This window comes from Carettochelys insculpta, chromosome 1 (assembly GCF_033958435.1).
Source record: "Carettochelys insculpta isolate YL-2023 chromosome 1, ASM3395843v1, whole genome shotgun sequence".
Taxonomy (NCBI): domain Eukaryota; kingdom Metazoa; phylum Chordata; order Testudines; family Carettochelyidae; genus Carettochelys; species Carettochelys insculpta.
Genome location: NC_134137.1, coordinates 128,898,963 through 128,923,509, shown reverse-complemented (window position 1 = coordinate 128,923,509; position 24,547 = coordinate 128,898,963). Strand labels below are relative to the sequence as shown.

The 24,547-nt window shown below is 43.3% G+C and overlaps 1 protein-coding gene across 1 annotated transcript in view; it reads right to left on the bottom strand.

Annotated features, from left to right (window-relative positions):
• The window catches only part of AFF3 (ALF transcription elongation factor 3), a 515,483-nt gene that overhangs the window by 209,562 nt on the left and 281,374 nt on the right, over positions 1-24,547 (bottom strand). The window contains exon 6 of the mRNA XM_074986799.1: positions 5,690-5,776. Within this exon, the coding sequence (XP_074842900.1) occupies positions 5,690-5,776 (87 nt within the window). The remainder of the gene's footprint in view (positions 1-5,689; positions 5,777-24,547) is intronic.

Genomic DNA, 24,547 nt, shown 5'->3' with positions numbered 1-24,547 from the left:
GATGGCAGTTTTAATTCCACTAAGGAGGTAATTTTGCCTCACTAAAATCACTGGGAGTGTTTTTCCATTGAGTTGAATGACAGCCTGGTTAGACACATAAGGGCTTAATCCCACAGCCTTCTCAGCATCAACTTGCAAGTAAGCCATAGTCACTGAACTGGTGGCAATCGGAATCTTTAAGGGTCAGATCTTAAAGCCACTCTAGCTGTGCAAGCTGCCTGTGGGGGCAGGCATCTCCAGACCACCTGGCTTTGATTTGGAATTTGCAGATCTGTCATACACATCTGTTATTTACTGCCATCTCACACATCAGAAATGACCGCTCTTTACAATGAGTGGTGGGGACTTTTTGTCTGGCTTGTCAAAGAGAGAGTGGTGTCCCTTTAAGGCAGGCTAGAGACCCAGAAGTTAACCTGCCACATACAGGCAGCTCTGTCCCATGTCAGTTTCAAGATGCTGGCCAACTCCCCAGATGACCAAAAGAGAAGGGAACTATTAATTATTTATGCATATGTCTGTGTAATTAAATCCCTCCTTTCACCTGAAACAGGCTGAGCAGATACTCAATTTTTATCCTGTCCTAAGAGATTTATAGATCCACACACATAAGCTACAATCCATGCTACCTCTCAACACTTTTTTAAGTGGCAACACTTTTTTATGATTTACACTCTTTACTTACGGGGAACTGTCCCAAGCACAACCACTTCTGACGAAGAGATACAAAACCGTGCCTCCTTTTGTATTTTTGAGTATAATCTAAAAACAGCAGGAGCAGTTTGCTGCAGTGATGTGATGACAGATACCCTTGAATTCAAATTCTGCTCTAGCATACAGTCAAACATTTAATCCACTTCACCCACTCTTGCTTTTTAAAAATCTGTAAGAATAGAAGAGTAACTAGCTGACCATCATAAAGATGAGTTGACCCCAATATTTAAGCACGTAACACACTTGTGAAGAAGGACCAGTTTTCTGAAAGAGGAGTGGTGCCCAGACACCACCATGACTGGTGACCTCATACAATCATACACAGCTACACGGAAATGGATCTGCTTTTTGAGATGTATGAAACAATTGTGAAACTGAAGGAAAAGAGTCATGCAATCCTCCGTCTCTTCACACAAAAAAGTACATACACATGAGAAGCTCCTTTCCATAAGCAGGGCTAGACCATGACATTCTGAGGCCCTGAGCTGTAATAAACAACATTAGACTAAAAAGAGCCACAAAATTGCTTCTCCAATAGGGAATCTTATCTTGGATGATGATGTGATAAAGGTCCTGGTGGTTTAAATGTCTTCTATCTGTGCAATGGTATGCGGGTTGTATTTTCCCCATCCATTGATTTGGATTGTTCTTATAAAAGGTTATGCTGCCTCACCAAATATTGGTACTAAAATTGAGAGCACAAAGCTTTTTAATGAAAACAGTAAAAATAATTTCATATTATAAATATTGATATTTATATATCTGTACAACAACAAATGATATTTAATTACTATTTACCAGGCTATTTAGTGCCATGTTGTCTGTCTTCTTACAGGAAAGCACGACAGGAAGGATTTAGCTAGCTAGCTAGCTAGAGCACAGCCCTTTTCTGGGGTAGGGTCTGGCAAGACCATGAGGCCTCCAGCAGGGGCCTCTGAACACCTTCACATGTATATAAATATGTCATGAGTTAAACTCAGTATCTCTCTGCCCTATAGCACAAATAAGGAAAATTACCCTTCTTTTCATAGAATAGATGAAAAAATGTTTGTTAGGAAAATGAAAAGCTGATCCAGACTATATTAAAATATATTTACAAATGTTTATTTTGATTTAATTTTCACTGTGAAACAATGATTCGTTGGGATTTCTCTTTTGTCACATGATAAAACATACAGTGAAGGTTCCCAAAACTGATGGAAGGAAAATAACACAAATTTATCCTTCTCAAGAGCCACTCGACACAAGTAAATAAAATGATCACCTGTAAACTCAACCATATGAAGCCTGCATAGCACATGAAACAGTAATATATCTGTACAGATCAAAAGAAGAAAGAACATGCTAACTCACAGGAAAAAGAAGAAAACCGTGAGCAAAGGCCCTATATGACTGAGCATGCTGGACCATAAACAAAAGACATCTGGTTATTACCAGCCAACCAGGACATGCTATATGACCTCACTTCTAGGGTGAATCCCATAGGAGTCTAAGTTTGGTTGGATTGCTTCACAATTCTGGCATCCCCAATCTCATATTTTTCCCTGGCAGTAAGGTATGGCATCCTTCTCGACTGTCTTTAAGTCTGTCTCTACTCCTGAATAGAGTGGTGCCCCGGAGTGCCTTTTCTGGAGGCAATGTCTTCACCCTTTTAGGGCTTTTTTGGACAAATTTTCGAGCTGGGCTGCTAGAGTTTTGTTCCCGCTCTGGGGTGCCTCAAACTCCAGGCCTCTTCTCCTCCAGTGGCTAATGACCTACTCTGTACACTGAGTCCCAGCTCAGAGACCCTGTAGATAACAGCTGCCTGATGGATAAGAAGGGCAAGGACAAGTAAGTAATAGTCTTAAATTGAAGCAAGGGGAGGTTTAGGTTGGACGTTAGGAAAAATTTCCTAGCTCTCAGGGTGGTTACGTACTGGAGTAAATTGCCTAGGGTTGTTGGAGAATCTCCGTTGGTGGAGATATTTAAGAATAAGTTGGATAAATTTCAAACAAGGATGATATAAATGGTGCCTGGTCCTGCTGTGAAGTCAGGCAACTGGACTTGATGACCTCTTGAGGTCCCTTCCATGTCCAGTGTTCTATGATTCTATCTCCCTTTAAATAACTGCATTGCTTCTGTAATTCCCTGGGCCACTGACCCACATCTCCAACACACTGTTCACCCTTACCTCAAGGCCTTGTCCTGGTGAAGTCCTGGCAGCCAACCTGAAACAACATCTGCTCTCCTCTAGATTTAACAGTTCTCCTTATAGTAGCTTGCTGGACCCTCAGTGGCTGCTTCCCAAACAGCTGTTCTAGGCAGCTCAGAGCACTGCCCTTTTCTGCGACAGGATCTGGCAAGACCACAATGCCTTCAGCATGGGCCTCTCAACCCCCTCACATATACATAAAAATGTCATGAGTTAAACTCAGTATCTTGGGCTCTTTCCAAGAATCAAGTCAGCGTTAGGTCTCATTGGATATCTCTTGTTCCCAAATGCACTATATAAAGCTCCCAGTTCTAGCCAGGAAGGGCTGTGAGATAATGTACTTCACAGCTGCGACATTTTTATTTACAGAAAACCTGTCACTGGTCCTGGACAAAATAATCTTGCCAGTCCTAGCCATGGGGAAGGTGTAACATTCTGTGGGTGAAATTCCATTATGGTGGGAGAAGAACAACATTTCCTAGCAGGACTTTTTTTTTTTTAATGGTGGCTCTTCTTTGTTATGTTAGAAGAAGTCCCCGGGAAATGCATTAGCAGGCAGAGGGTAAATTAGGTCAGAGGGGATGATACATCAGTCTTCACATAGCTCTGTAATATAACGTATGATTCTGCAAAATTTATGTCTTTATCAATATATATAGATACACAGGAGGAAACATTTTTTCAACAACTTATGCACATACTTTACCCTCCACATGAAATTATGATAGACACATGATAAATTGCAGAGCCAAATGAAATATTACTTTTATCATGAACCTCTAACCATCTAATCTCTACTTCATCTCTCTGAGGACTTATTTTTAATGTTCCAAACCTCTGATCAGCTTCTAATAAACCCCATTTAATAAAAAAGCATCCTGTCACAAAAATATTGCCTTCTTTGCCATATGCAGTGGGAGTCTTCTCTTTTAATCCCTGGTTGTTAAAAATTACAACATTATTATCCATTGAGACCTATTTCCCTGTAAGAGAATCTTACAAGTTTCTCAACAATATGATTACAACTTTCTTCCCCTCTGAGGCTTGTACAGTGGGTTTATGATAATTAAAGACACAGTGTCACAGTTCTAGGTAAATTAACCTGTATTTCCCCCTTGTGGCCCACCAAAGGCACACAGTGATGGACAATTTGGCCCACATTGGCCTGTATGGCCTTAAGGGAGCCCTAGGGAGACTGTACAGGAAGCATTCAACAGGAGAGGGGCTGCAAGAAGAAGCAGTCAATCAGGACCATATGAGAAGGACTGCAGAGCAGAGTCAGTACCTACCTGCAGCCTGAGGAGGGAAGGTCAGGATCTTTCCAGGAGAAAGGAGCAACAGCACCCTGGACAGAGCAGTGATGCCAGCAGTGAGTAGGAAAGCTGGAGCATGCTCTTGGCTAGTGCTAAGACTAGCAGGCTGAAGTTCTGAGGTAAGGCTGATGAAGGTGCCCAGGGAAGTGGCCCAGGGAAATGAACTGAGGATTTGGAGGGGAGGCAACAAGTGGCAGCTATCTACAGTGTCCCTGGGCTGGGGTCTGAGTACTGGGTGGGCTCGGGTCCGCCCACGACTGAGAAAGCGGCCAGACAATGGGCTGCAGCAGCCACTGAAGGAAGTGGCTGGACAAAAGGGGAGAAGAGTGCGGCACAGCTGGAGGGTTGTATCCTCAAGAAGATGCTGTGGTCCTCACAGTGATATGGGTCCTAGAGAGGAAGTGTAGGTGGTGAGACCACACCAGAACAAGGCAACCTGGCTAACAGGGCTAGTCCCATGACCACCAGCACGGGATTAGCTTCTGTTTGTCAAGCTGTCTTCTTATGCTGTGCTTTTGCTCTGAAGGCTCTGCACAGCTGTAATTGCCAGCAGTCACTAGTTACTACACACATTTATTCTTAAAGAGACAGCATCACAGACTTAAAAAAGAAAAGAATCTATACACCTTAAAAAGCTTAGCAGAGGTCACCCCGATTCCAAGCTTGAGCTGTATTATTTTTCTGTCCTCCTAAACCCACAGCTGGGTTTTTTCCTGTGCTTACAACTTTATAAATGTCTCAGATTCAGAATCACAGCCAATATGAATAGCTTGCTCTTTACTTTTTACTGCTTGGGTCTGTGATCTTGGCTGGATGTATCAGGTTATGAACACACAAAGGCCCACTCCTTGGGGCTTAGCTTCAAAAGATGGTTTTCTTGAATATTTAACAGGAAATCCACTTCACATGTATTGTTTCTAAAGTCTATTCTTGTTTGGCCCGTTGTTCAACAGAGTCCTTTGATTATCCAGGCCTTCCATCACACTTCCCTCCCACAGAAGTTACGTACCATTCTTAACCACAATAATACACACATTTTGCATTAAGTGCAATGAACCCAAAAAGACTTCAATTCAGTATGATCTTTCAAAGATATTGCAGGAAATTGACATATCAGTCATGCTTGGTTTCACCAGCAGAAGATAACTAACTGTCCTTAACACCAAGAAACCTTTAAAAGCTCTAAATTAGGACTAAAATAGTCCTAGAATATAAACAATACAGGATGGTGTGATCTAAAAACTGTATTGGTCTGGGATAACTTACATAATTCACTAGTTGCTTCACCAATTTTGAGTAATGTGGTTTTCCCAGATTCATGCTGTAAGCTTTACACTTCCCCATGTATCCTCTGTCTTCTGCACACACCCCAGTAGTCTAGCTACTAGCAGCACAAGGTTATTTGGGGATCACAGTTGAAGCTGTACATTGAGCCGGGAGGAGACAGGTTTCTAGACTATGGAGAGTTTCTTACCTTGTTCTGAAATGGAAACTTGCTCTGTTCCACTTTTCCAGGGGTGTGAATAGCTGACAGTGGTGGAGGCCAGGAATGGGTCATCTCCTGGAAAATAATATTGTACAGTAAACTATATTTTAATTAACAAAATAATATGAGGCAATGGCGGATGATTAGTAGGCATTTGTGGATAGTGGCATGTATACATAACTTTCTGCAGCTAGATTTTAATAATTTCTGGGATATATCTTGTTTATATATAATCTAGTTAATAAATGAATCACATTATCTCTCACAGATTGTTGGGGGCAGGTTTAAAAGGAGTTTGATAGTTTTCAGTGGGTAATGTTTTTTGAGTGCAAGAAGTATGATTTTCTGACAAACTGCTCTCAAGCTTCAATCATGCAATGTGTTCTGTGAACAAATATAAAAAGGTGAGAATAAGAGAAACAAAAAGGGTTATTTCCTTACTTGCAACAAAAGAAAGAGAAACTTCAGTTCATGACTGAGTAATTAGGTATGGAATATGGACTAACATTGTAAGTGATGGAGACCTCATCATGACCTTGTTCCAATGGTTCATTAACCTCACTGTTACAAATTTTACATCTTATTTCTGGTCTCAATTGTCTAGCTTCAACCTCCTGCCATTGGATCTATCATACGAGACCTTTCTCTGGTAGACTGATTATATAATATTTGTTTCCCTCGTAGTCACTGGCTGAATGTATGGAAGCCATACCTTTACTTTCTCCTTGTTATGCTAAAAGGATGAAGCTCCTTGAGCATGTTTTCTAACCCTTTAATCAATCTCATGGATCTTCTCCGAACCCTCTTCCATGTACCGACATCTTTCTTGAATTGTTGCACCAGAACTGGATGCTGTATTCCAGCAGCAGTCATAAAAGTGCCAAACACAGAGGTAAAATAACCTTACTTTCAAAGATGCTATATATGCATCATAGCATTGGTCCTTTTGGCCACAGCATCACATGGGAAGCCCTTGTCAGCAGATTATCTACCACCATCCTCAAAATCCCTTTCTGAGTCATTGCTTCCCAAAAGAATCCTCCAAACCATCACTGAAGCCTACATTTTTTGTTCCTAGGTGTACACATTACATACGGACATACTAAATCACATGATATCTGTGTTGCTCCACTTACTAGATGAGTCAAATTGTTCTGTATGAGTAACTTTGAAATATTCATAACTCTGAACAAAACATTATGATTGTTCCACCAAAAGCTTACAACTGAACATTGATTTAGTAGTGATTTTAAACATTACTATGAATTTGGTAGTGGTGTATGTTTAACACAGTAATGTACTACACTCTTTGTGGTTTGGCTTTTTTATTTTTTGTCTCTGCTGCTGCCTGATTATATATTTCTAGTTCAAAATGAGGTATGTGGTTGACTGGTCACTTTATAATTCTAGTGTTTGTAACTCTGAAATTCTGCTGTAACTGAAATTGCCACTTAATTTCAGTAGGAACTGAATGTGCTCACAGCCTCCTACTGTTCAGTGCCCTGTCAGTCTTTTATGCAAGGAGTTCTCCACTCATTCTTTTGTCCTCTCCCTACATTTGCAGAACTAGTTGTCTTGTTTTAGCACAGAGATATGCTTACCTTTTCCTGGCTGCATATAGAGTTTTAAGAGCACCTTCAAAGTAAGCTATTCCATCACAGTCCAAACCCAAGTGACCTAGCCTTCAAGGGGTTGCTCACAGTTGCCCTTTTTGGCAAAGTCTTTACCAGACAGGGCTAAACTAAGGCACAGGCTTTACCTATTGTTCTGAATTCTTTCCTCACAGGTTCATGGTGTATTATGAAAGGGTTCGTATTGTTGCCAATTGTAGGCAGTTATAGATTAATACTTGCTTACATGGATGATTTCTGAAAAGCCATGATGTTTGGTGCAGTTCATATTAATTAAATTAATGCTGAAAATTATGTTGCATGCAACAGCTATGACAGGTTAGTATGCACGGCTTCAAAGTTGCTTAGTAGGCAATGTTTTGCCTCGATATCACAGAAAACAACCATGATGAGAATTTTCTTCTGAAGATATTATATTTCTGTCTTGTGTTTCATAGACTGAATGCAATGTTGTCACTTGATAGTATGCTGGTCAGCTGTCTTGGGAGCTGTATTTAATCCCTAATAACGTTGTTACAGCTCTATACATCACCACTTTTTAAAGTAATATGAAAAACATTTGAAGAAAGAAATAGGTGTAGGTAAGTTGCACGTTTTTTTTCTCAACAACAATGGAAAAGACATTGGGTATTTCATGGCCTCTCAATAATTCTTGCTCAGAACAAAGTCTCTGAGTGTTCTGCCAATGAAGTAATCTATTTGACTAACAATTCCAAGATGGTTTATGAGTTATAAATATCACTTTCAAAATGTTCTTGATAAACAGTTTATTTTCTAATAAAAAACTGAATTCTTTTATATTATTGGAAGCTAAAAATCTTAAATGATTTATTATACCCGTGTAATCTCTGTGGGTGCCTCTAATCAGAGCATCATCTGGTTTGAAGTTGCACTATCAGAATTGCTTTGCCTTTCAGTTCTTTCAGGCAGATTGTTCATCTTATGACTCTCTTATCCGATAAGTGCCACCAGCAGCAGTACTTACTAATTTTTATTATACAGCAAATCCTTTAAACACAGACAACCAATCACTATGCAGTTTGCTATACGGAAACAAGTATTTCTTATTGCTACCAGTGCCCATTGCACAGAATCATTTTCAAAAGATTAAATAATTATATTCTGAAAAAAGTATTGTTGTGGTAATCGTTTATCATGATTGTACTTTTACAAATGGATATTTGTTAGCCCTGTGGCTGATTGAACTGAACACATTTTTCCCCTAGGCTAGGGTCTGTTGGGACCACTATCCCATCCTGTTACATCACATGTTAAATTACTCATATTTAAAAAGTTGGAGGCTCTTTGCATATCACACCCATTTTCATGTATGAAAGAAATGTATATGTGCTTCCTCCAAAGTATGAAATTTGATGAAACTCAGACCCCAAAGAAACGAAGGGTTTATCTATTTGGAGACCTTCAGCTCAAACATATACCCAGGATTTTCCTCTGCAGCCTTATTTGTTCAAGAGAGGAAAGCTTTACTTCGGCTCTCGCAATTGTGGTACTAGACTTGCAGATACGAAACACTGCTGGTAACTCTGCCCTAATGATATGACATTTCTGAAATATGCTTCTCAGCACCTAAGATTTCCATTAATCAAAGATCCAGTTCTCCTCGCTTATACAATTGTTGAATTCTCTGCCTTGCCTTGATAGAAACATCCTCTAAGAAGTCTGCTATTCAGTGTAAAGAAACCAATCTGTTACAGCAGGACAGCTTTGTCCACCCATCATGCCTCCCTGGATTTGGCAATGAAACCTTTATCTATGGAAAGAATTAGAGTGCTCATTAAAAGTGAGGATGACCTTATGTGACATGTGAAAATCTTTCATATTTTTCTCAGGATTATTTCTCATCTACACTTAGACAAGACACGGTAGGGCGGGTCTTTTTCTACTAGTTTCTCTACTACTTATTTTGTTCTGTGAGTTTTGGTATATAATTTTAATTTGATGTAATCCATTGTAACACAGACTTCATAGAAACACTGATGTTTATTATGGGTATTTCTCTTTATCACAGTCCTCCAAATTTGTCTTTATTTTATTGATGTTTTAAATTGAGATTGTGTGGTTTATTTTTTTCTAAATCTGAATTTCACATTATGGAAAATTAAAAATTAACCAAAAGAACAAACCTGGTATGAGAACTCAATCCTCCCTATTATAAGAGTAGCTACTAATTTTTTAATGCTGATGACCAGAAAGGGATAAAAAATTTAATTGATTTTGTAAAACAAAAACTTTTATTTCTCCTTACTATTGTTTCAGAACACCAAGCAAGAAATCTTGAAACTGAGAATAAATATTTAACTGTACTACAAAATTTCAGGTGTTCAAAGTTCAATAGCAAATAAAACTAGACATGTATTCTGAATTTTGTCACAGTTCAGGGCAACTGTCCCTGTACATCCTTACCTTTGTTGTCCACCAAGGCATTCGCTACTAACTTCCCAGCTTTTCAGCTGTCACCTCTCTTGGATGGAGATGTGAGTCTGTCTCCCTCCTAATCAGGCTTTTTCCAGGCTGCACAGGTCCCTGCCTACACTATCAGTACCTCAGTAAGTCCGATTGCCTCAGAAGGCCTGGTTTGCTTTCTCCTCAAAGGCTATAAATAGTGTAATAGCGTACAGTTAAGTTATACACAACTGTTTATTAGCAAGCACAATTATTCTTAAGGTGAAAGCATGACAGAAAACATTGAAAGAAAAGAAGAACCTACATGTGAGCTTCTCAGGTTAACAGAGATCACCCATTAGTCTTATGAAGCCTCAGTAGGCCAAAGTCCCTCCAACCCCAGGGCACTCATGGAGGAGAAAGGTCTATGCATTTGCTGGATTAGAAAGAAGGCCTGGACTAAGTTTAAATTCAGGCTGTAGATCCACAAGTTCTTTCTTTGTCTGTTGGTCTCTGGAGAATCCAGTCTGAACTAACATATGATAGCCTCCCTGAGCAGTGATACCTGTGTGTATTTGCCTACCCCAAGCCCCAATCTTTAGTCCCTGGAGAGGCTACGGTTACATTACATTACATTCAATCCTTCGCCCACAAATTGAATACAGTCAGACCTCTACAAGATGTTTCAGAAAATTGCCAGGTGTATCATCATTCTGGGACAGGTCTCATGATATTTGGTGTATTTGGTAAAATAGCTCCTACAGAAAAGTTAGTATATGAGAACATTGCTTTCCTTTAAAAATAAATGAAAGTTTCTAGCCCTCATGATTGTGCAGAAATGCTTGAAAATGTGACCCCCCCGCCACAGGCTCAAAACCCCGAAGGTAAATAGAAAGAACCCAACATGTTTATAATGAAAACCTTAAGGGTGTTTATGTCATTACTAATGAATTTGAATGCTTTGGGTTGGCATATGAAGAGACATGGTATGCAGGCCTGAAAGCAGTATTTCAAGCTTATTGTTTTGGACTCTTAAGAAATAAAATATAATTCTGGTGCTATAATACTTGAAGTGCTATTAAGTATACTTGTTGCTGTGGAATACTCCATCTAGAGATGATAGTACAAGGAGTTACTGTGTTAATGTGCAAAACACTTTGTTTAGGCTAGATATTAGAAAAAAAAACCCTTTACAGTGATAAAAATAGTTAAGCACTGGAACAGGCTTCCAAGGGAGGTTGTAGAACATCTGCCACTGAAGGTATTTGGGAACAGGTTAGACAAAACATCTGTCAGTGATGGTCTGTATACGCTCGAATCTGCCTCACTGCCAGAAAATAAATTAGAGGACGTCTCATGGTCCCTTCTCCCCTACTTGTCTTCCATTCTAAGATTTCATCCAATTTCTAAATTACCCTGTAGCTGTGTCTACACTATAGAGTTTTTTCGACAAAACTAGGATTTTGTTGACAAAATTCACGGAGTATCTACACTTAAAATGCATTCTGTTGAGATACTGTCAACAGAACACAGCAGTTTTCTTGGCAGGGGTCTGTCCCTCCCGTGCCAGGCAGAACGCAGCCATGCGAAGGATGGTGGGAGGGCCTCGGAGGCTGCATGGTGGGAAGGAATCACTATTTCTCCTCCTTGTCTGCCTTCCAGCTGGACCATCAGAGGGCCAGGCCGGCCCCACCTCTCCATCAGGGCCAGCCAGCCCCTGGGAGGAGCTGGACCCAGAGCCGGAGCTGGAGCTGGGTGTACCAGCAGGATGAATGGTGCCGGGACACAGTGGAGCCCCACTGTGGTGTGTGTGGGCCTGTGGGCAGAGGGCCCATCACTGGGAAAGGGTGGACTGGGAGGCCTCAGGCAGGTCACAGACATACTGGAGTGGTGGCTGTGGGCTGATGAGGTGTGGTTGGCAAAGGACTGGAGTGGAAGGCACAGGCCTGGGACCAGCTGATGTCCTGCCTAGACACTGTCACCAGCATCTGGCGGGACCAGCTGACCCAGCCACCTGTGCCTGCTGCCCCCAGTCCCCCTGCCCCTGCCCCCACTGCCTTTCCTCCCCCATGGATCCTGTCCTCAGCCAGCCCCTCTGTCCCCCTGGCACCCCTCTGCTTCCTCCACTGAGCCCCACCCCCTTGCTCCCCAGATCCCCATCACCAAGCCTCACCCCACCATGGCCCCTCCCCACCATACCTCCCTGTGACCCCAGCCCCGACCTGGCCCCATTGTGGACCCCAAACCCACGGTTGGAGGGGATCCAGCAGCCGGGCCACTCAGGGTCCTGATCCCCCACAGGATTGCAGCCCACCACACCTCTCTAGACTGAGACATGCTACCCCATGTCCCAAGCCCCAAACACAGTGTAAATAATTCTGCACCATTGCACTTTGTAAAACGCTTGGGTTCACATGATGTTTTTTTGCACATGCTCATTTGTTAAGAAGTAAAGGTTTATTTGTTCACAATCCCCATATCCCTTGTTATTGGGGAGGGTACACAGAGGGATGAGTTGGCAAAGGGAGGTCCTGGTGAGGACGGGGTGGAGCAGCAAGCCTGAGACCTGTGCTGGAGGTGCCCTGTGGGGGTTATTAGGGTTCCTAGGAGAATCCCTCCCTCAGGGCCTCCTGGATCCACACCCCGTCTTGATGGGCCTGGCAAATGAGAGTTATGCGGCTGGCAGTGGCCCCCCTGGCAGGAGTAATGCCTCCCCTTTCCCCTCACAAATGTGGAGCCAGCAGCATGCCCCCACAACTTGGGGTACACTGTCCTCCTCCACATCCAGGCAATCCATAGACAGCGAAGGCAAGCCTTCACATGGCCAAAGGCACATTCCAACAGTATATGAGCCTGGTTGAGATGGGAATTAAAAGAGTTCCTGGGTGGGGTCCAGATGTCTGGTATAGGGCCTCATGAGCCAGTGAATGAGGGGTAGGCGGCATCCCCCACCATGCGCAAAGGCATGCCCCAACCCCCAATGGCCAGCTCCTGATGGGGGACGAAGGTGCCCACCTCCAGCCTCTGGAACAGGCTGGAGTTGCAGAAAACCCTTGCATCATGTGCCCAGCCTGCCCACCCAACGTACATGTCTACGAAGTGTCCGCAGTGATACACCAAGGACTGCATCAGGATGGAGTGGTACTCCTTGCAGTTGATGATGAGGCGGGATGCATGGTGATGGACTGGGGATGAACCCTTAGCCCCAGCGTGTTCCCTGTCCCCTCCCCACCTGAGCTCTTCAGGAACCCACCCTCCCAGGGAGGTCATCTGCCACGTAGCAGGACTGTGTGCAGGTTGGATGGCACAGTCCCCTGAGGATGGGCCTTCCTCCTTCCAATCCCCCCACAGCCTCCTACCTCTGCTCCCCAAGGTCCCCCTTGGGTGGGACCCTACCTCCCTGGGCAGGGTCTGCAGCCTGGGAGTGCCTTACCTGCCCAAGGATGGCGCCAACAGTGGACTTTCCCACGCTGAACTCGTTCCCTATGGAACGGTAGCTGTCAGGGGTGGCCAGCTTCCAGAGGGCCATGGCAACCCTCTTCTCCAGGGGGATGGCAAGCTGCAGGTGGGTGTCCTGTCATCAGAGAGTGGGGACAAGCCAGATGCAGAGCTGCAGAAACATGTCCTCGTGCATGAGGAAATTCTGGAGCCACTGCTGGTCATCCCACTCACCCATCACCAGCCAGTCCCACCAGTCTGAGCAGTGGTGTATCGCCAGACACGCCTGGTGACCCCAGGGTGCGGGCGCCAGTGAAGCAATGCAGCAGTGAGGAGGGCGTCCTCCTCATGGGAGGTGTCCGGCTTGCCTCTCTGTAGGAGGAGGAGGATGGCCGGGATGAGGTGCAGCAGAAGCTGCAGCAGCAGTGTGGGTGGGCAGCACAAGCCCAGGGGCTGTTCTGGCAGTATAGCTCACTGGAAAGGTCAGGCTCTCTCACATGAAGCCCGGGAACCCTGCACTAGCTTTGCTGTCCCTCCAAGAAATATGCAAGCTGTGGCATGGGCAGGGGGCTTTAACGTGGCCCGGGGGGCGGGGGGCTTTAATGACACTCAGGGCTGTTGCTCCAGGATGGGCTTGGCATCCATGCGAGCCTGTCTTCTGGGTCACCGGGGCCACTTCTGTTGACAGAGAGTGTCAACAGAATGACCCTCTGTTAGGTGTAGATGCATTCTGTGAACAGGAGTTTTGTTGGAAGATTTCTCCTAACAGTGACTCCTGTCGATGAAACGCTACAGTGTAGATGCAGCCTGTGAGTCTTATCTACCTATATCCGTATCTATATATAGATACACACAGTGCTTTTTTTGTGCCAGTACTTATTGGTACTGAATACTGGTACCTCAGCAGCCCCAGCCATGGGATTGGCTGAATATGGGCACCTCTTTTTTTTTCTTTAAACAAAAAGGCAATATATTTCATCTTTACATCAGATACACAGTACACCACATTACCAGGTGATACTGGATGTTGTCATATTAAGCATTTATTTTACACTGGCTCAAATTCATTCATTGGCACAAATGGACATATTCATGGGCTGAGACACTGCATTATTTTACACACAAACACATATTATACCATACCTGTTTTCCTTTCCACCTACTGTGACTCAGACTTCAGTAGTTGAATGTGATCAGACTTCAATAATTGAATGTGAACGTTCAGGTTTGTAGATAGAAGATCATCTTAGACAATATGCAAACTCAGCTTTTGTGCAGATTGAAGAAGAAAAATTCAGATAAAAATATCCACAATGTATGCCCTAGTGGTAAAACTAGTTTCAGCAACAACAATCGAGTAAGAAAATGTTTCTTGTAGACTAATGACTGGTTATGCAGTGTTTTGTTTTGTAAGCCTAACTTGTAATAAATTTTCAGGAAGAATACTATGCAGTGTAAAATATGGGAGAGCACTGACTGTAGACTGAAGGCCATCTTGCTAGCGCTGTCCATCTCGCTGCATGGCATTTGAAACCAACAATGTTTGTCAAGAAAACGTTCAGAAAACTTTTACTTTAATAAAAAACTGTGAATTCAGTTTTCCACTAGACTTGTTTGGATTTAACTTCCTCTAGGTACTGCAGTATTCACTTTCTCACAAAGTGAAAAATGAGCATTAAGGCTAGTGGTTGCCTACCAAACTTTCTCATTGAAAGTTCAAGAGAAGATTGGGAGAATGTGTTAAAAGGTGCTAATGCCAATGGCATAAAAAGGGAAATGGAATTCATGGAACAACGGGTAATCAAGGATAACGAGTAATTCATGAGTGACGGAAAAGAGGTCATAGCCTATTAAGGGTCAGGAGAATAAGCACAGAATCATAGGCACTAGAGATGGAAGAGATATATAAGATCATCCATTCCAGGAGTTCTCAGATTTTCAATATTTAATGAAAACATAGGACTTGTCATACCTGACCACACTTGAGATCAATCTCATTCCCTATTCTCTCTCCAACTGTGAGCAGCTCCAGATGCTTAGGAGGAAGGTGTCAGAACCCTACAGTAGGCAAAGATGGAGTTATCTACCCTTCCCATTAGCTTTCATCCTCATATCTACTCATTAGATAATTGGTTGAAGCCATGAAAGATGATGTTTAATATCCCCTTCTACAATTGGTTTTTATCATTCATGTCAGCTCTGGGTATTCTTGTTATAATATACATGTCCAATCTTTCTGAACTGTGTTAAACCTTGGCCTGAATAACTTCCTGTGGCAATAAGCACCACAGTTTAAATTACCTGTTATGTGGAAAAGTATTTCTTTTATTTGCATCAGTTTTGAATTTCCCATTTTTTACTTAATCAAATAGCTCCTTGCTTTTGCATAATGTAACAGGGAGAACAGAAGTTCCAAGTCTACCACCTCTGTATCATTAATCAAATTTTTCCAGATGTGGTCACTGTACAAGGGGCCAGAAGCTTAGCCAGTGTCAGCTGGCCTAGATCCATTAATTTCAGTGGCGCTCTATTGACTGACACTAGCTGAACTTTAGCTATAATTTCAGTACCTCAGTGCTAGTTTCCAACATCCAAAGAGACTGATACCATTTCTCTGGGGGCATTATTTCGAAGACTGAAGCATCTCTCTCTGAATGTTTGGTCTGACCAGCAGACTAAATTTTTGTATTAATTTTATTCCTCTTACATAAGCCTGCTTTAGATTATTTTGGACAGTTATGTTAATTTGCATTTTTCAAGATTATTCTCATTTTATCATATTTGCCCCTATTTATAACCTAAATACAAATATATGGAGACACACATCTCATAGAGCTGGAAGGGACCTTGGGAGGTCATTAAGTCCAGTCCCTGCCCTTGACAAGACCAAGCACTATCTCTGAAAGATTTTTATTAGACTATTTGCCCCAGACCGCTAAATGGCCTCTTCAAGGCTTGAGGTCATAACCCTGGGTTTAACAGGGCAATGCTCAAACCACTGAGCTAACCCTTCCACACTGGTGCAAACCTCTTTATATCTTTATAGTATTTGATTGCTTTAACTGCTGCTTGTACCTCCTAGTTATTAAAGGTTGACCCACTCTAGTCCTGCACCCTCGGGATCTGACCAGTTATGAACGAGAGAATTTGCCAGACCAAAGGACGTCAATATGGTCTAGCAGCATTACCAACACTTCCACTGCTTATTGGGCTCTTAGAAGACATTTAGGGGTCAATTACTACTAAACAACAGCACAGATCACTGAGAGCCAGGACTGGTGGCTGTAAACAAGCTTTATGGGACTGTGGGAAATTTGGCTACACCTATGACAAGTGGTCGTTCAGCTAACTAAAATCATGCCAGATAACGGATGCCAAATGAGAGTGTGCTGGACTAAAGAGGTTCAATCTGTAGTATAATCTGGGAATTTCATTAATGTGCTGTTTACTTCTTCTTCCAGATATTAATAAAGCTGCTAAATAACATCCCAATACTGAAACCAATGGCACTCTACTCTTCACCACTGACCAACTTGGTGTATTGAAACTGATCATCATCAGCTGTTTATGATCTTTTAGCCAGTGTTTAATCCTCCTATTTAAAATCACAATTAATTTCTCAGTTAACATATCACAATGTCAAAATGCCTTATTAAAATCCAGACCTATTACATCCACGCTATTCCACTCCTCTACTGATGGAGGGAAGAACTAGGGAGCTATTACAGGATCACTCAGCGGGATGAAACGGCAACTACAAAGCCACCACTTGGCTGAGCTGAGTGCCAAACCAACATACTTTCTGAGGTTCATCCATCACTCACTTTTCCCCACTAAGGGCCACCCTAACTCATGCTGACTGGTACCTTACTTCATGACTGGTTCCACTGGAACGGTGGATTCAGGACAGCCTAATGGACCCCAAATGCAAGTGTCAATTTGCCCATCTCTCTTGAATATATTTCATATTCCGGCTTTCATGGCTATTTTTTTAGTCACCTGTTCCATACCCCAATTACCGTCTATGTAAAGGAACTTTTCCTAATCCTCTGTAGTGACTTGACTCTCCTTCCGTTTGTGTTACCTGCATTGCATATTTGTAAAGGAGAGAACCCCTTTACAGCTTGCAGGTTCAACTCACCCTACCAGTGAGGTTCCAAAACTAGAGAGCACTCTGAGCAGTGATATAGACAGAAAGGCACTGCTAGAAGATTATTTTCTTCATTTCAAATAAAGAACAAAGCCCCACAACTATAATCCGATCCTCTCTTGTAAACTCTCCAATGTTGTGCCATCTACTGATATGCTTGAATTAACTGTCTGCTGATCATTATTTTTGTCTTTAAGTAGATCTGAGAGGAGAAAGGGCAGAGACCTGGGCCTGGACCCAATCACACGTACCATTATTTTACATTATTGTAACACCACTGCTTTAAATGGAGCGATATTCAATTCACACCCCCACCTCCAGAGTCCTTCCTTCTCTCAGAGAAGTGAGCTATTAAACCCTTGCAAAGAGGGCAGGTCAGAGATTTTGCAGATAGCAGCATAATTACCTTCAGCATTAAATCTCCAGATGTTTGGTATCTGTGGTGTTCTACAGAATGAAATAATTCCAAAGCATGTGATCTATGGAGCAACTCAATCTATAGCAAATCACAAATAACAGTGTGGTAAACTTTCAATCTGGAATGTGGTTTCACTGTGTTGCTGACACTGTGCAGCAAACAGCCTATTCTATAATGTTTAATCTATATCTCATCATATATAACTTGAGAAATACACAACAGTGCAAAGACAGTTTATTTATCACAATGATTCATTTACGTTTTTAAAGACTGTATTTTTTTATACAAAGGCTGGTAGGTTCCTTTTTTTTTCTTTTAATCTAGCCGAGCTGCTATGCCCAATTGAGGCCAGGAGGACTTCATAAAATAAAGTTTGCAAGTGTTCTAGTGAGGATATATATTATACTAAGATCTTGGATATCAAAATTTAAGTAATGAAGATTTTCGAATGCTAGCCGACAATTATGAAAACCAAACTCTGTCAAGCTAAATCACCACATTCCAGAAGTTTGCTCAAAAATAGTTGGCATATTTTCACATGCCAAAAGAGGAAGGAATCACTTATTCATTCCCTATGTTCAATCTTTGCATCTATTTAGGAGGTTATGTGTTCAGGTGAATGCAGCGGGCCATGTGATGTGGCAATTGTCTGACAAGTAGCCCTGCACGGGCACGCTGTGATGATGTGGCTAATGAAGGTGGAATCTTTATTAGTGCATTAACCTCCTGTACCCAAGGACTATGCATTCTAATTCTTGAATTGCCATGCAAGATGGATGCAGCTAGTTTTCTGGTCTCAGTTGGCACCAAGCTAGCAGAAGTGGATAATGAAGATGAATGGCTGCCTCTTGGGTCTCTTGGGAGCAGCAACAGGAAAAGTAAGGGCGGTAAAGACCTAGGATAGTTCAAGGTCTAGATCTCGGCACAATTTCAAATAATAATGAAAAAATTGCACATAGCGGGCCTCTTTAGAGACCCTAGCAAATGTGTTATTTATGCACTTTGTTAACAAAGCAACAGCCTGGACTCAGGATTACCTTAGGCAAATGTCCAGGAATTAAAACAAAGGGGATAAAAATTAAAAAACAAACTGCATGGATAGGCAGTATACCTGGAATTGACAGATGACTATATTTATACGGAGAAAGGTGAGTTTAAAAAAAAAAAAGAAAAAAAAATCCAACATATCTAGCACATTAGCCAACAAAATATTTCAGGTTAGCACAAGTTAGATAGATAAATACATAGCAGTGCAGAAACATTTTACACACCTGTGTTGTCAAAGGCAACAAAAATATTTTATGTTCTGATGTAAAATTTTCCTTATTTTAGATAGAAATAGTCAGTGAGTTGTAATAATGAAATGAAAGCATAATTTATTATGGAGAAAGTACTAACATTCTGGAAAGAAGGAGTTTACTGATGGGTGCATTCGCGATCCTTTTCCATGTCATAGGTGAAACTCTAAACAAAAGATCAAATTAATTCATTTCTCCTCAATGAATGTTTCGCACACCCCTTCCATCATGAAGAGGGAGCACTGTGGAGACGGCACATTCTCTCCCTGTGGTATGGGATGGGGAGTGTGCCTGGCCTTATCCACAACTGGAAAAACCAACTGGTTGAATATCTGATTGTCTAGACAGTAACTGATTGGTACATGACAGTTGGCAGTTTTCGACACTCTTCTCCCAGACCCTATTTAGCTTTCTCAAAATGAAACATCTCGGTGCGTGCGGGTTTCTTCCAACATGGAGGATGCAGTCTTGATATGTTTACAACTTCCCTTATATTGTCAGTCAAAATGCAGAACAAAATTTTATATTTACTAGAAATGTTTTGAAACACATTTTATAAGAAGTTCTGTGTATTCAGACATGACTCAACTATGTTTTAAAGGAGATGGTACACGACAGAAGGCACCCTTAGCAGCCCCAGCTTAGCTAGGCAGATTTTCAGAAGGAATTCCTCCAAGAGCTCCTTGAACTTGAACCCAGAGCCTATTGGAAAAGAGGTCTCTTACAATCAGAAAAGAAGATAACAGGAATCTTAGTGCACCCTCTTTGCTTTGTACATCCAGGAAGAAGATGGAGGCAATTTGTGCCTTGCACAACAAGTGCCTTGGGTTTTATTTTAAAACTGGCTACAACCTGGAACTACATTATGGAATGCCCAGAAGCTGTGTCATTATGTATCTTAGCAAGTGAATGGACAAAACCTTCTGGGCATTCCATAAATAATATTTCTCCCTCACACTGTTACAATAAACATCTTGACTGGTTTGGCCAACATCAAAAAAGTGACGGGGGACAGAAAAGCTCAGCAAGGAAAAGGTCATAATTAGAATTTAAAATGTAGTTCCACTCTGAAAAGTGACTTAGTAAAATTAATTTTTTGGGGTTTCATGTTTATTATCTCTCAGTGTCTTCACATGAAATGTGCTCAATTTACAAGAAAATATGCCAATTTGGGAATCAAAAGTGGCACCTGAAAGTTAAGATGGGCTCTTCCTTCTCACATATCTTCATTAGTATATAAAATTTTTGCATGTTGAATTAGGCTGTAAATTGTAGTCTGATGAGACCACAGCCTTCAAATTAGTTTCTCAGTGACACCTACATGACCATATGACATTCAGTAGTATTGCATAAGTGTAACTAATAATTTGGTATATGTACAAAGAGGGCTACGACCCATCTCGTTTAGCTCTTTGGGATTAATACAAACAATACACAGGAAATCTTTTTCTGACCACTAAATTCCTGACATGTAATCCTGAGTAGATCTGATCCTAAAGTGGTACCTTCTTCATGTAAACCTTCTTAAAGAGAAGAAACATTGTTAAGACTACACAGTAAACTTTTTCTTATCCAGTATTCATTAAACCAGAACTCTTAAATAATTGGCACCAGCCCCTGCTGGCTCTGCCCCCGGGTTCTTCTGGTTGGGACTTAACCTGCTGGCTCTCAGCCCCTGGGCTGCCAGGGTTCCCTGGCCTGGCCAAGTCCAGGGCTGAAGCTGCCAGTGGAGCTCCACCCGCTTCTGCCCCAGGGCTTCTGGAGTTAAACCATACAGTCCCAGAGCTTGACCTGCCAGCTCTCAGTCCTAGGGCTGCTGGGGTTCCCCGGCCCCAACAGAGCTCCACTCCCTTGTGGAGTTCCCCCACGCCCCAGGGCCGTCGGCAGAGCCCTGCACCCTGGGGTCGCCAGGGGAGCTCAGGGTCACTGGCAGAGCCCTGAGCACCCGCCGGTAGAGCCCTGCATGCCCACAGAGTTCTCCCAGCCCTGAGGCTGCCAGAGTTCCCCTGAACCAGCACCCTGGGGCTGGAGCTGTCAGTGGGGCTCCACCCCCAGCACGGTCCCAGCCCTGGGGCTGGTGAGATCCCCTACTGGGGATCCTGAAGCCGCCTTTCTATTAAGCGGCAATTGTGAATATCCAGCAACCTCCCAGTCCCAGGGTTAGCAGATATGAAAGAGGGATTTAGTAGAAGACTATTCACCATTTTCAGAGAGATAGCCGAGTTAGTCTATATCTTCAAAAACAACAAGAAGTCCTGTGGCACCTTATGGACTCACAGATATTTTGAGGCGTAAGCTTTCGTGTGCAAAGATCCACTTCATCAGATGCACGAGTGGGCTCCAGATGAGGGTCAAGAGGAGAGCCAGAGTTGACAAGGTCAATTCAGACAGGGAGGATGTGGCCCATTATCAGTAGCTAATGTGGAGGTGTGAACATTAAGAGAGGAGATACTGCTTTTGTAATTGGCCAGCCACTCCAAGGCTCTATTCAATCCTTGTTTGATGGTGTCAAATTTGCAGATTCATTTAGTCACCATTTTGGTACTTTTGAAAATCACACTCATAATATATTGCCAGCCATGAACAATTAATTTGGTAACTTTTCAGAACACTAAGGCTAAGAATTTTTAAAAAAAAACAAATGCCTAAAGTAAGGGTTGTCAATCTCTCTTTAGGTACCCAAAATAATTCATTTAATTTTTAAAGTGGTAAGCATGGGAAATGTTGGGTGCTTAGCACTTTTGAAAATTAAGCCACTTATTTAGGAGCCCAAATATGGGGCTTGGTGCCAAATTTTAGCCACTTCTTAAAAAAAAAATCTTGGGTTAAATCTTTAAGCTGCTTCATTTTTAGATTTTTTTTTCTTTTGTTTTCCTTTATTTTCACTTTGACCATAGGTCTTCACTGCACATTAACAGTATTTATCTCAGCTCTTTATTTGGTCTCTGTGAAGCCAAAATTCTAATCCTGCAGTGCTTTGTTCCTAACAGAGCATCAAATGGCAGATTTCTGGATCTTAACTTATCCACTGTGGCTTCATGTACTGTACAACGATCTTCCGAAAGAAGCTCTTCCAAAAGATCGCTTCCAAAAAAGCTTCTTTTGAAAGAGCGTGTCCACACACAAAAAATGGATCAAAAAATTGATCCACTATTTTGATAGAGAGCATCCACACAGCCCCCTGCTCTTTCGAAAGGACAGGCCAGGGATAAAAAACCTGAGCCATGAAAACTGATCTTTGGGGGGGGGGGGAAGGGCTCCTGTACCATCTACACATTTTTTTCTGAAAGAATCTTTAGGAAAAAGGTGCTCCTCCTCATCTGGGAGAGGAAGAGGGCTGCTGGGAAAAGTGCTGCGTTCTTTCCATTTCAGATCACAAGAGCACATTTTGTGTGTGGATGCTTCGCAGAAGCTTTTGGAAAAGACCCATTTTTAAAAAAAGAACTTGCTAGTGTAGACGCAGCGAGAAAGGTTCCTCCAGTTTCTTCCCAGGAAGACCTAACTTGAAAATAAGACCCCAGTGTGGTGCTGTGACAAAAATAAAACAAACCAAAAAGGAAACCACACGCACCAAAAAACAAAAAAAAACCAAACAAACCCCACCCTGGTGCAATCTTTAGCTGCATAAAAGAGAGACAGTGAGCAGCAATAGGGAAGTGATTTTAGCTCTGTTTATGGCACTGGTGAAACCTGGGTCCAGTTTTGGCATTAATATTTTTAAAGCGGTAACAAGATAGTGGACTTGGGGCAAAGAAGAGCTACAAAAATATTATTTAAGGATTGGAAAAAATGTCCCATAGTGAGAGGCTTAAAGAGGTCAATCTGTTGAGCACAGACAAAAAAGACTGTGAGGTAATTTATTATCATGTATAGGTACCATCACAAGGAGAAAATGCCAGATACCAAAGCCTCTCTAATCTAGTAGAGAAAGGCATAACAAGAACCAATGTCTGGGAGTTAAAACTGGGCAAATTTGGGTTTGAAATAAGGTACACATTTTTCCGGTGAGGGTGATTAGACATTGGAACAGACTACTATGGGAAGCAGCAGATTCTCCATTCTAAGCAAGACTGAGGGTGTGTCTACACTACAGCCCCCTTTTGAAAGGACGGCTTTCGAAACAGAACATCAAAAGCTGTCTTTTCAAAACGGAGCGTCCACAGAGACAAACAGAGACCAAAGGTGCGATCCGCTCTTTCGAAAGTCCTGAAGTGCAATTTCAATAATGAGCGACCACGCTATGCAGGGCGCTCTTTCGAAAGCACAGGCGCAGGAAGTCCCGCAGGCAGGGTCGCATGGCAGATGAGCCCTTCCGGGACCGTGGCCCGTCATCCCCTTAAAGGCCCCCCCCATCCCATACGTAAGCCTGCACACAGCAAGGGCCAGCCACCTGTCCCCAGGCTTGCACACCGAGGAGATCAGAGGAGGCACCCCGGGCCCCCATGGAACCTGAGCAGCCTAGCAGCCCCCATCCCCATCGAGGCCGTGGCCAGCGCACTGGCTGTGGTCCTGGCCACCGCGCAGCAGTGACCATGGGCAGCCAGCCTACTAGCCACACTCCTGGAAGTCGTCCTGAGGGCACAACATCCCCAGCTGGTCCCCGGGGCATCTGCCGCCTGTGGAGCTTCCCCACAAGCAGTGACTGGTGGGACCGGCTGGTGCTGGAGGACTGGTGCGATGACCGGTGGCTACAGAACTTCTGGATGACCAAGGAGACATTCCTAGAGCTGTGCCACTGGCTCTCCCCAGCCCCCCAGCACCAGGACACCCTCATGAGGCCAACACTCCTGCTCCAGAAAAGGGTGGCCATTGCCCTCTGGAAATTGGCCACTCTGGACAGTCACTGATCCTGTTGACCACCAGTTCGGGGTAGGCAGGGCCACCGCTGGGGCCGTCCTCAATGAGGTCAGCCATGTGCATGCAGGGGCCAGGGGATGGGGGGCACTTTGGCATGGGGCACCATCGAGGACAACAGGGCAGCCCCCACTGGGGATGGGACAGGGATGGGGACAGGGACCCCAGGCAGGGATGGTTGGGCACATGACACCCCACCCCATGCTCATGAGTGCATCCTCCTCCCGCTCCCTGCAGGTCATCTGGGCCATCAACAGGGTCCTCCTGTGGCAGCTGGTACATGTCAGGGACCTGGACGATGTCATCCAGGGCTTCAAGGAGTTAGGATTCCCAAACTGCTTCGGGACCCTGGACAGCATGCACATCGCCATCCAGGCCCCAGAGCACAGCAGCGTGGCTTTCATAAACCGTAAGGGCTACTGCTCCAGGGTCCTGCAGGCACACATCGACACCAACAGTTGGTTCCAGGATATCTGTGTGGCCTAGGCTGGCTGTGCCCATGACGCCAGGGTGTTCTGGAACTCGGGGCTGGGCCGCCGCATGGCCAAGGAGACCTTTATCCCCCAGCGGGAGCTCCCCATTGGGGACACCACATTGCCACCCTGCATCGTGGCAGATGCGGCCTACGCCCTGCAGGCCTGGCTCATGAGGCCA